Source organism: Nicotiana tabacum, chromosome 8 (genome assembly GCF_000715075.1).
Source record: "Nicotiana tabacum cultivar K326 chromosome 8, ASM71507v2, whole genome shotgun sequence".
NCBI classification, from domain to species: domain Eukaryota; kingdom Viridiplantae; phylum Streptophyta; class Magnoliopsida; order Solanales; family Solanaceae; genus Nicotiana; species Nicotiana tabacum.
Window position 1 is genome coordinate 133846750 of NC_134087.1, and position 13608 is coordinate 133860357.

General features: G+C 35.8%; 1 protein-coding gene across 6 annotated transcripts; it reads right to left on the reverse strand.

Annotated features, from left to right (window-relative positions):
* Positions 1 to 3281: 3281 nt before the first annotated feature.
* On the reverse strand, positions 3282 to 8208 carry LOC107761782 (HVA22-like protein e). Of its 6 annotated transcripts, none has more exons than XM_016580056.2 (7): positions 7863 to 8199; positions 7383 to 7423; positions 4386 to 4443; positions 4273 to 4299; positions 3997 to 4119; positions 3746 to 3905; positions 3282 to 3485 (listed from the first exon to the last, which is right to left on the reverse strand). In XM_016580056.2, exons 3-7 carry the CDS (start codon positions 4430 to 4432, stop codon positions 3465 to 3467), a joined length of 378 nt encoding a protein of 125 aa, XP_016435542.1. In that variant the 5' UTR covers positions 4433 to 4443; positions 7383 to 7423; positions 7863 to 8199; the 3' UTR covers positions 3282 to 3464. The 6 variants fall into 6 exon arrangements, with proteins under 6 accessions (XP_016435542.1, XP_075075767.1, XP_075075768.1 ...); XM_075219666.1 differs by having other exon boundaries at positions 4386 to 4440; positions 7863 to 8188; XM_075219667.1 differs by lacking the exon at positions 7383 to 7423 and having other exon boundaries at positions 4386 to 4440; positions 7863 to 8208.
* Positions 8209 to 13608: the final 5400 nt, after the last annotated feature.

The following is a 13608-nucleotide window of genomic DNA, read 5'->3' on the forward strand; positions in this document are numbered from 1 at the left end:
TACTCATCACAAATGCGAAGAGTAGCTGGGCCACACAACTTTCACATTTGCGAAACATACTTCGCATTTGCGAAGTGAGTCTAGGGAAGGCAGTGATCGCAAATGCGATCATAGGGTCACAATTGCGGAGGGTCATGTTCGCATTTGCGAAGGCAACATAGGTGTGAAGGGCTTCACATTTGCGATGGCTCCTTCGCACTGTAGCTGAGTAAATATGATTTAGACGGGATTTTTGATTCATTCTTCGAATTTTCAAACTCAAGAACCCTAGAGGCGATTTTACAAAGAGCTTTTCTTCCCTAAATCATTGGTAAGTGATTCTAAACTATTTTCTTTCAATCTTTCACTACTCTTCCTTATATGTCAACCTAAAATCTAGAGTTTTCATAGTGGAATTGGAGGTTTTTGGGTAGAAATTAGGGATTTGGTAAATTGGGAATTTAGACCTCAAATTGAGGTCGGATTCCAAAACAAATTACATAATCGGACTCGGGGGTGAATGGGTAATCGAATTTTGGTTTGAATCTCGGGTTTGGACCAAGCGGGCCCGGGTGTTGACTTTTGTTGACTTTTTCAATAATGACCTAAATTGATTTTTTTTCAACCGTGGGTAGTTCTTAAAGAATAATTTGAATCGTTTGCTTGGTAAATTGCTAGATTCTATTGGTTCAGAGGCTTGTTTGAAAGGTAAAGCAATGGTTGAGCTTTGAATTCGGTCTTTGGAGCGAGGTAAGTGTCGTGGTTAACCTTAACTTGATGGATTGTGACTCATTTGTCTATTTGCTATGTGTTTAGATGTTGGATGCAACGTATAGGTAAGGTCACGAATACCTATGCATTGTTGTCGGATAAAGCATGCAGGTGGAACTTAGTTTCTTGTAATTAATGCTTTTCTTTGATCATGTTATCCATGTTTAGACTAGTATAATCAAGTTGATCGTTCTTATCATGTTTACGAATCTTTTGGTGATAATTGAGTAATGATTTCAATGTTGAGGTTGGTATTATGGAACCAAATATTGAAGTAAGACTTGTTCTTATTATTTCTATCTCCCGGTTGTCTGTTGTTCATTGTTTTATGGTAAAAGAGAGTGTTAATGCACGAAGGGTGATGCCATGCCGTTTCTATTGAGAGAGTAAAAACACGAAGGATGATGTCGTGCCATGATATGAGTGTTAATGCACGAAGGGTGATACCGTGCCGTTTCTATTGATTATATGGTGAGGTTGAGAGTAAAAACACGAAGGGTGATGCCGTGCACTTTCCTTTACTGTGTTTACTTATTATTTTGGTTTAAAATATATTGGTTGATCAAGTTCTCATTACAGTTGGGAGTCTCTATCTTGTAATCCCCTCAGCATGTCCCCCTTCCGATATTATTTGTCTATCTTTTATTTGCAGTTATTTTGTACATATACTGTTAAATTGCACAGATTTATTACGTGGGTGTCTTGTCATAGCTTCGTCACTACTTCGTCGAGGTTAGGCTCGACACTTACCAGTACATGGGATCAGTTGTACTGATACTACACTGCACTTCTGTGTAGATTTTGGTATTGGTCCCAGCTAATCGAAAGGCGTAGCAGCTCGGACTGGTTCATCGGAGACTCAAGGTAGATCTGTCAGCGTTCGCAGACCTTGAAGTCCCAGTCTATCTTTTCTGTTATTACTGTTTCTTTCACTCAAACAGCTGTATTCCTTTCACACTTTTTATTTGTAGTAAATCCTAGAAGTTTGTGAATTGTGACTCCAGATCCGGGTGGTAGTAAATATTGAAGTTTTTATAATATTTCGTGAACTCTGTTATAACTTCTGTTTAACTTAAATAAATTCTGTTATTAAAAGTGTACTGAAGTTGATTTAAAAATTTTCTAACGTTGGCTTGCCTAGCAAGTGAAATGTTAGGCGCCATCACGGTCCCGAAGGTGAAAATTCTGGGTCGTGACATCCTCTTGGCAATAGAGGCGGATCCAAGATTTGATAACTGCGGGTGCCATAATTTTCTGTACATTTAGCTGGTTCGATTCGTTTTGAATTAATTCCGCTCAGTTGATTTGATCCATTTTAAATTTATTTCGATTTACTAGATTTTTGTGATCACCAAATTAAATAATTTTTTTCAATATGATATAATTCTCTCAAATTAAATTCTATTGAATTATGTGATCGATTAAAAACATAAAAAAATAGCAAATACACCCATTTAATCTCCGTATAGCTAGACTAATATTATGTCTATTGATACCATCATTGCAAAAAAGTATTTGGAAACCAAGGAATAACATTAGATGGGTAAAAAGAGAAAATAACTAAAATCACAACCAAACAAAATTTTGAGATTTTGATAAAAGGAAAGAAAGGTATAATTTAATATACTACAGAATGGATTTGTATAACGAGAGAAAATAGAAAGATGAAGAAATAAAAAGAAGTTAAGAAAAGGAGTAAAAAGAAAACAAAGAAAAGGGACATGAAACGACACGGACAAAGGAAAAGCTTTGGAATCTGTTGTGATTCAATCTTGCATCCCAGCTAGGGCTGGGGGTTTACCAGTTTAACCATGTTAATTGTGACTTCGGATGCCAAGCTTTACTTATATAGACCTTTTTACGTAAAATACCAATACAAACATACAATTTTACCCGAGCGACGGGTGGCGTGGCACCCAAGTCAACTACGTAGATCCGCATCTTTTTCACTAAAACAGATGAAAAAGCAGCTTGTTTTATTTCTCTTGGCATGAATCATGAGCATTGCATGTTCCCTACATTCAAAGGCGAATCATGAGCCGTATAAAGCAAATTCAGATTCAGCATTTAACCTGGATAAGAATTCAGAATTTTCATTTAACTTAATAAATTCAATCTTTAGCACTAAAATTCATTGAAAGTTTAATTAGTTCATCACTTTTACATATATTTTTACATACATGTTATGCTTCGCATTAAAAATAGTAAATTTGAATAGCCTGCCCTGACAGTATGTCACTCTAATTAAAGGCATGGAAGAGTACATCTTAGGCATATTTTGATTCTTTTTACAGAAGGCTTCAATCAACTGTTCCTTTGCGTTTTTGGAGGTTTTCTAATTCTCCAATGAGAATATTCCTCTCTATTGGAGATTTACAACACAAAGGAAGAAAGCTTTTTAGCTCTAACATAAGTCAGTTTTCTGGCATTAAATCACATCCGCTTTTCACATGCAGCATGCACTCATTTTGTGACATATACAATTACTTTCTAATGAGAATAGATTTCAAGCTTCCAGACATGCATCTCTCTGACCAAATATTAGGGACTTTCGTTAACAAGCAAGCAGATTGTATATATTAAAGTGATGATACAACATTCACGACAACCACATTATCTGCAGCACTAAAATACAGTGTAATTCTTCGCTGATTAGAAAACGAAAGACGAAAGCTGTTCCACATATGTAGATTAATCCTTCAAATCCTCTATCCTCACCGGGTTTCACGCTCCACCTGTCCCAAAAACCAATAAAGAAAAAGATAAATTAGAATCATCTTACTGACTTGGTATCAGAAATATTCAGGGGTATATTATTCTCTCTCAAAAAGAATGCGGTACAATATTGTATTTTTTGTGAAATGCAATAAATGAACGCGCCAGTGAACTGTAATAAATTAGTTTAATATATTAAAGTTAAAATCTTTAACTACCAGAATTAAAAGATAAACGAAACAAAATAATCTATTTATGAGAAACAAAAAAGGACAATCACCTTGGCTGGAGGGGGAGACTTGTCTCTGAAATATGAAGCTCCATATTTGTTGATGAGCTTTTCTCTAACAAACTTGTCATAGATAAAAGCAGCTCCCCTGAACTGCGGAAGTACCAGCCATGCCACTACCGCCAACTTCACATCATACCAAATTGGTACCCTACAACATAAATATTCAACCCACGTAATTTACATTGTTCTTTTTCTTTGCTATCTTGGGGGGTTGATTTAAAAATTAAGAGGTTGCAAACCATTGAAGCACGGGCTGAAGGACCATCTCCATGAGAGTGACAAAAGAATAGAGAATCCAATAAGCAAGCCATTGCTCATCATCCAGCTTCGATGTGCTCTCTATTGCCACCACAGATGCATATCTTCATTCAAAAATAAGGACGAAACAAAAATGTTTTAACAAATGGATAACTCTTAAGAACAAGGAAAAGTGATGAAACAAATGCATTAATTATATACAGAGTGCTCATTTAGATCAACCTTTTTTTTTTTCAAGAAAAGAAAGGAATACTTACAGAGGATAGAGCAGCATCACCACTGGCCTGCATGGAGTTCGTTTCAAGATTAAAATCAGAACGAAGCTACAAGAAAGGGAAAGAAGAAAATGAAAAATGAAAAGGAAAATTACCCGGCAAGAGTATGAAGGTGAGTGATTACAGTCAATAATTTACCCATGATTTCTGCTGCTGAAAAGAGAAACTTTAGTAAGAAAGGGCAACTAGGCTAGAGAACAGTACAAAGAAGTTTTCTGATATATAGATCTTGTAAGTTTGTGTTGTCTGCGCAACCAGCGAGAACTGAGAAGGGTCGCCTACTGAAGGAGGGCAAAAGAATAGTAGTAGCAGTTTCTTAACTTGTTAGCAAGCAACAGAGATGTTGACAGCACAAAGTTATAAGACGATAGCGGCAAGATACGTGGCGGTCGCTCTAGTTTGCAACTAGGCATCTCATTCTCTCGCGACGGGAGTCTTACCACTTGCCCACAGCCCCACACCACTTTGCATATTGACACGTACATTATTTTCAAAAAAGAAAAAGGGCAGGGAAGAAAAGAAAAGGGATCAGATTCTTCTTTTAGATAAAAGGCTATTACTGTATGTTCAACAGATTACACAACATCAATAAATCCAGTTTGAAAATGTACACGTATGTTCCTAACAAACCTTATGCCGAAGAAAACTATTATGAGCGGCCAAATTAAAAGATCTAACTAATACTAATAAATATTAGATGTCACACCCCCATAAAGTAGAAAAAGATTTGTTTGGCACCCCCTTCAAATGTAAGACACCCGAGGATAGAGTGTACGTAGATTTTACCCCTATCTTAAAGAGGTTATTTCTGATAGATCCTCGGTTTAAGCAGATGGAAAAAATAATATATCAATACCAACAACACACAGCATAGAAATAATAACAGAATTGTAAGTACTAGAAAATAGATGAAAAACAATAATAGTAACACGTAAAAAAGGCTCGGTACTATGAAAAGTGAAGAATAAGTGTGAACACAATAATAACCACTAGCACTCTAGGACACAATCCTATTAGACTAGCCTCTCACCCGGTACAGAGTAGCAAAGCTCCGCTACCCCCTATCCTACAACTCTAATGCTAGACCTCCACATCTTCCTATCAAGGGCCATGTCCTCGGAAATCTGAAGCCTCGCCATGTCCTACATGATCACCTCTCCCCAATACTTCTTGGGCCACACTCTACCTTTTCTCATGCTTGTCAAAGCCAACCGCTCACATCTCCTTACTGGGGCGTTTGGACTTCTCATCCGCACGTGCCCGAACCATTTGAGCCTAGCTTCCCGCATCTTGTCATCTATTGGGGCCACGCCCACCTTCTCTCGGATATCTTCATTCCTAATCTTATCCATCCTAGTGTGCTTGCACATCCACCTCAACATCCTCATTTCTGTTATTTTCATCTTCTGGATATGCGAGCTCTTAACTGACCAACACTCTGCCCCATACAACATAGCTGGTCTAACAACCACTCTATAAAACTGACATTTGAGCCTTAATGACACCTTCTTGTCACATAGGACTCCAGATGCTAACCTCCATTTCATCCACCACACCCCTATACGGTGCACGACATCTTTGTCGATCTCCCTATCCTCTCGTATAACCGACCCAAGGTACTTGAAACAACTTCTCTTGGGGATGACCTGTGATTCAAGCGTCACGTCCACACCCACTTTCCTCGACTCGGCACTGAAGTTGTACTTTATGTATTTTGTCTTAGTCCTGCTAACCTTGAAACCCTTAAACTCAAGGGCCTGTCTCCAAACCTCTAGCCTCTCGTTAACGCCGCCTCACGTCTAATCAATCAGAACTATGTCGTCAGCGAATAACATACACCATGACACCTTCCCCTTGAATATGATGTGTTAGTGCATCCATCACCAGGCCAAATAAAAATGCGCTAAGTGCAGATCCTTGGTGCAGTCCCATAACAATCGAAAAATGCTTCGAGTTGCCTCCCACCGTCCTAACCTGGGTCTTAGCTCTATCATATATGTCTTTAATCGCCCTAATGTAAGCAATCGGCACGCCTTTCGTTTCCAGGCATCTCAAAAGAACCCCCCTTGGTACTTTGTCATACCCTTTCTCTAGATCAATAAATACCATGTGCATATTTTTCTTTTTATCCTTGTACTGTTCCACCAACCTCCTAATAAGGTGGATAGCTTTCACTTTATTAGGAGGAACATTAAACAAATTCACGAAAATAACTTGATTGAAACCAAAAACAAGAATGCATTTGCACGTTAGGTTCAAAATAGTTATTATAACCCAAATGAAAATAAAGGAAAAGAATCTTGATCTATCACATCCTGTGATATTGTCCGTGAATGGCCTCCGCTTTTATTAAGATATACTTGGGACATTTTCGAAAATGAATACATGAAATTTCGAAAGCAAGTAAAAACACAAGCAATCAAATGGACCTAAAGTTTGCGTATAAACCCCGATGATATCTCAAGTCGGGGCAAAAAATGGACCTAAAGTTTGCCTATCGATTTTAGGATTAGAATTGAAGCTATACTTATTTTGCAAAAAAATTGCAATTTTATACTCACTTTACGATCAACTTCAGACTTATCGGGTTTTAAGTTAAAAAAAAAATAGTTTGAAGTGCAATACACTCAAGACCAATAAGTCTGAAGTAAAAAAATTGCATTTCAGATGTACTTAAGGTGAAATAGGCCTGAAGTGCAACCAATGATTTCATGCACTTAAGCCAACAAGTTTAAAGTGAAAAAATTACACTTCAGATGCTCTTAAGGCCAAATAGGTCTACAGTACAAGTAAGGTTTTCATGTATTTAAGCCAAATAGGCCTGAAGTGCAAATTGCCCAGAGACAGAAATTTGTTCTTCGAATTTTAACAATTTAATATACTATTTAACACCTAAATCTACTATAAATGAGCTCAAATTTGAAATATAACATCCAAATATCATCAAGAACAAACCCCAATCATCAATTTGTCAAAACAATAATAACTCTAACGAGCTCATTTTGCAATTATGAAAGAGAAGAAAAAATCCTAAGCAATAGTAAAAAATAAAGCGTCACAACAACTCACTACTATAAAACATTATAAATTACCTTAAAATATGTTCACAAACACCATATAAAATTACTGTCACCTGAAGAAGAAGAAGAAGAAGAAAAATAAGAAACCATTAAAAGCCCAAATGTTTTGACATTTAGTGACCTAGGACCAAAATCATGCCTTCAATTTTAAGGTAGAAATGAAAATTTAGGAATTAGCAAGTGGGTTTTGAATTTAAATTTTTCAGTTTAATTTTTTGGGAAAAATATTCTGAATTGTCCTGAAGTTAAAGATTTTTAGTTTAAAATTTGAGATAAAATAAATTCGGGCTAATCACTAAATATTATATGTACATTTGATCCAATTTTCAGCCCTGCCACCCGGCCCACACGTAGTCGGTAATAATTATAGCAAATGGCACTTGAAAGCAGAGTTAATTTTGACGGTCAATTAGAACAAACAAAAATAAAATTAAGAGCTTCAAGGAATCATAAAACCAGGAAATGAAAAGATTAAATTTAGAGACGATGGACCTTTAAGCTTTCAGCAGTTTTTGATAAAAACAGAAAACTCGGAAGGTTTGAACTGGCCGAAGCTTCACAAACTGAAATTGCAAAGTGATTATGGCACTTTTGGGTGTAAAGTGGTGAAGATGGGCGGCGGACAGTGGAGTAGTTGGCTCTGTGTGTATGTTCTGTGTGAGCTATAGTGTGTAAAAATGAGGTGTGCTCTGGTGTTTGGACGGCGGCTGAGGAACCTCTTTCAGTGTGTGTTGGTGTGAGTTCAGCGGAGAGTGAAAAGTGGGATCTGCCGGCGAGTGTGCCCTGAGAATTGGTAAACGAACAGTCTACTTGTACGTGTATCTATCTGTGTGTGCCTGTCAAAAGTTAAATGTGAGAGTGCTGTGAATGTATGGACGTTGTGAAAGTGCAGGGAATCTTACCACGTGGCAAATTTTCGTTGGACTTCATTTTTTCCCACCTTTTTTGTTTTAAATCAAATACTATAACGCTAAGTATATTAACTAACTGTACCTAAATTAAGAAATGATAAAATAACTACTCCATATTAGTCTTTTCCAAAAAGAATGACACATCTCAATAATTAAAAATAATTCAACTTTCAACTTTTCATTTTACTCATTTATCCTTAATGAGAAATTTTTATAAGCACACAAATGTCATAACTCCACAAAACTTTTATCTCTTAAACTTTTAAGATCACAAATTTCAAAAGTCTCTCTTTTCTCTTAAACTCCGTATCGAGTCAAACTATCTTATCTAAATTGAAACGGAGGGGGTATTTTTTTTAACTTTCACCTAGAAACAAGAGGGAGGGTAAATTTTGTCTTACACGATATTTGCTAATCAAAGAACCTAGTACTTTGATATGCCCAAAATAGACATAAACAACTAGTAAAGTGCATAATGTAAAGAACGTAGCGATTTTTACGTGAAAAATCTCTTGTTCAAGAAAATAAAAACCACGACATATCGTATTTGATTAATTCTATACGATATCAACTTAATTAGAAAACTAATTCTAGTACCCTACATCTACAATCAACTTAATTATAACAACCCCTTTCTAAACTTAATTATAACAACCCCTTGCTAAACTAACTCTAATCTAGAAAATGAAATGAAAACTTCAATGTTTTTTTGCCAACCTATAATTACACTTCTCAAAAGAAAAATAAGTTACAATTCAAAAAAAAAAAAAAAGACTCAACCTAACAACTAAATAACTAAGTAGTTTCATCTTCAGGAACAAGTTCTATAATGGAGCAGTTTGAATCCCTTGAGAGCAACTTCTTGTCGTGGTTGCTATTGCCAAGAGTAATATGCTTAATTTTGTGAGAATAGCATAAGTTCTCGACTTTTGGAATAGATCTCTTTTTATAGGTGTGAGGGTGCCCATTTTTTTTAATTTTTTTATACAATTAATGCTCTAAAACCTAGAATATTTCGATTAAGGAAAATCTCTCCTACTTTGATTTGATTTTCTTATTTAGTTCAACCACCTCAACCTTTTCTTTCCATGCAAGTTTATTCTTATTTATTGAAAACCCTTTTAGAATACAGATTCATCCAGCTAAGATCTTTGCCTGTTTCACACAAACTGAACTTCTTCTGGAGTCTAACTTGCACATGCAATCTATTCTTCTATGTATGATCATCAGTCTACTACGAACCTGATTTTTTTGACATCTACATATTTTATATACTCAACAATTTAGTAGAGTAACATCTTCTTCATGAAATTTATTTCTTTAAATATAGTTGATATTAGTTTGTCAATCATCAAAACACATCCATGCTAGAATATGCTTAGCTCAATAAATTTTCCTTTCTTGATGATGACAAACTCATGTGCATCTCAGCTCATTACTCAACTATATTAGTCACCTATCTACGATCTTTAACTTAAGAATTAGTTTTACTGTCACCACTCTTCTTCAGATTGTCCATGTTTGCACAAGTGTAGTTGACTAATCTTTCATTTATCGCAATCCATAAATAGCTAGGGATAAAATATTTTAATTTCTGTAAACAAATAAACCTTTTAATACAGTATCAATTCAAGTGCATAAAGACCATATTTGTTGATCCGCATATGTGCACATCCTTGACTTTTTTCTTTTGACATCATAAAAAAAATAAAGCATTAGTAGAGTCAAAAGTGTGAATTAAGCAATATCAAACTCATGGCCACTTGGGCTATACTAATACTTACATAATGTCAAGATCTCAAATATTTAATTCAATTAAAATTATCCATCCTTTAAAAGAAAAATACAACCCAAAAATAGAAATTTATATTGATTGATAAGTTGTACTACATAAAGCCTAAAGGGCCCAAACCAAAAGATGGTTGAATAAACCCGTCAAACTGCCATAAAAAAATCCATAATCTGGTCATAGAAGGGACTTAACTAGGGACAAGTTAGGGATTAAACTGGGACACCTAAGAGGACAGAAGATCAAGTTCTTTATTAGAAGAAGATTCTCCAAAAGTGAGCCCCAAGAGTCTGTCAAAGTGTGCACTAATAGTAACTTGCTCTTTCTTCATCTATTCTTTTAGATGCCTATTTTCTTGCTTCAAGGAAGCAATTTCAACATGCAACTTCTCCTCCTTTTCATTGACAACATCTAATTTCTCCAACAAATATGTGACCATGCTCTTGCTTTTAGTACCTGATGGTATCTCAGCGCTTTCACATTCCCTCAAGGTATTCTTATTAAATATATACTTCTTTGTCCCCTTTTTGGTTCTCTAATAGGGACCTTAAAGTGTTTAAATACCTTTAGTAAGAAAAAATCCATATGGCAAGGCATGAGTATCTTTTGATTAATCAGCTGCTCCAGCCATATGGTTGATCATCCAAGAAGGCAGGTTAAACATCATATTCTAATCTAGAACCTTCATGACTACCAAGTCTAAATATGTGTCTTCTCGGACCTAGGCAGCATACACTTCTTCACAAACTCAAATAAGAGCTTGTGAACTCATTTTATCTTACCTTTTCCCCTATTTCGGGATTTCTGCTTCTCTCTTCTCTAGTTATAATTAAAGGTTAGATACATATTATCCTCTTCCTCCCCTAAAGTGGGCCATTCTCGTCGAACATATGCATCAAACCCATTTACATGCACCCTCAAAATCTCTCTCAGAAGCTCAGTATTGAGAACCAGGTCCACTCTCCTTACCATAATACTCATTGTGCCATCCTCAAGCAGTTAGAAATTCGAGTAAAAATGCAACATGACTTTACCATACATCCCAAGGAATGGGCACATAAATAAGTAAGTCCACATTTGGTGTTTGAGCTTCTCTAGCAGCTCTTTCATTTCAAATATCCTAAAAGTTGCAAGGTCTATCACTCTACCCTTCAAAATCATTAACCCACTGAACTGACATTCTTTGCCTACAACAACAATCTTTCTCTTTATTTTCTTTCAGCATTTGAAACTAGTTCCTTTGACCGTAGAGTTCAGTGACTTTCTCTTTCTAGGAGTCCTCTTCTTTTTGGGTATGACTGAAGATGATTCAGCCTTGTCATTTCCTTCTTTGAAGATGAACCTCCTCATCTTCCTCCTTATCTTTCTCATAATCCTCACTAACCAGATCCAACCTTCTCATTTCCTTTTCTGAAGAGGAACCTCCTCATCTGCCTCCTTATCTTTCTCATCATCCTCACTAACCAAATCAACTTGTTCCACATCAGAAACTGGAACTCTTTTCTCTCATTTCTCTTTTTATTACCTCATGTAAATCTTTCTCAAGAGAAAGTTTGCTCTTACACCTAGTGTTTAGATTTATAACCTTAGGAACCACAACTTTCCCCTTTTTAACTGTCTTCTTGTCTATATGTTTAATTCTTCTAGATGATTTATCCCATTTACTCACATTTTCTGCTTCAAATGAGAAAATCTCTCAGCCAAAATCACAGCATCTCTATCACTCCCTTCCTTGTTTACTTTAGGTTCTCACTCTTCTCTTCTTCCCCCTATGTATCAGAAAACTATATCCTTAAAGATGAAGATTTTTCTTTATCTGATGCTAAAGAACTAGGTTCTTGGTCCTCTTCGCCACCTTTTCAAATATTCTCTTATACAATCTCCGCTATAGGAACTTTTTCAAAATTTTCTTCTCCCACCCCTACCCCTTACTAGCAGCAAAAGAACTAGTTATTGTTCTAGGGCTTCTGGTGCTTCAAAACCAGCACTAACATTCTCACTCTTTAGTTCATTACTAGGGCCTTCAGTTCCCTCCACTTCAACAACAACATCATTAATATTACCACTCTTATTTTTACTTTCTTTCTCTTTATCTTTCTCACCCTCCACTATCTCTTTCCCTTGAACTTTTGACTCCACTATTACAGGACTTGCATGTCTAGATCTTTTACCTCTTTGCATGTTGGATCCATCGACTGGTCCAATGATAGTTTTTGGGGTTTCTTGAGTGGGGTTTTGTTCAGACTCGATTTGGGGTAGGTAAGACAGAAGGAGTGTTAGAAATTGGAGTGGGTTTAGGTTTCAAAGAACTAGACGTGAGAAGGTTTTGTTAGGCTGACATTATTAGAGATTTTTCGATTTCTTCGAGAGGACTGGGGTTTGCGGTTCTTTGATTTTGCTTTTACTTGAAAATTAATAGAGAATTTGAGCAATTGTGAGATGTAACTGAAAGAGAGGACTTAAATAAGGGACACAATTTCACAGTTCAAGTCCTAATCAATCAAGATAATAACTTTTAATCCGGTTCAAAACGGGAAAGACCTGATATATTTAATTATGCATGAAAGAATTTATGATTGTGGGATATAATTAGGTGAGTATGAACCTAGTTTTCAGGATGTAGCAATTCAACATCTTATTATAACTATCTACTAGAGATGAGGCACATACTTGGATGTCAAGCAACTAGGTTCTTGACTGATTTTCTTAATGCGACCAAAAGTCTTTTTGAGACCAAGGGTATTTTAAGCCCTCACTATTATGCCGTGCGTGCATACTTGTTATAATATAAGACCGAGTTATACATTTTCACGCTTAGACTTACTAAACACTTTATTAAAATATAACCAATCATTGAGGGAATCAGGATTATCTTAGTTCATCTTGATCAAATCAAGCTCCAAGTGATTTTTCTCGAAGTGATCCCTGCTTGAAGCTTTGGTAAATATATTCGCAATCTACTCCTTTATTTTGCAAAACTCCATAAGATGTAGCTCTTTTCTACATTATGTCCCAAAAAGTGATGTATCACATTAATATTCTTTGTTCTCTTGTGATGAACCAAATTCTGTTTGCCATGTTTATTGCACTTGTATTACCATAAAATATAGTACCCTATTCTATCACCACACCATAAACTTCTAATTGCTATTTGATCCATAACAATTGAGCATAATATGAAGTAGTAGCTACGTACTCAGTATTTTGCTGTTGATAAAGCTACAAAATTTTATTTCTTTGAAGCCTATGAGAACAAACACAAACACAGGAAGTGAGATATCCCAAGTATTCTCTTCCTATCCACTAGATAATTAGCATAATCATCCATCTGCATATCCAATCAAGTCTAATGTATCACCCAAGGATACCAAAAAACCAAATCTTGAGTACCTTTCAAATATCCCAAGATCCTTCCTACAACTTTCAAATGTGACTCCTCTGGATTTGATTGAAATATTGCACAAATTCCAATGCTATACACAATATCTAATCTGCTTGCAGTTAGGCAAAACAAAGATCCAATCATACCCATATATTT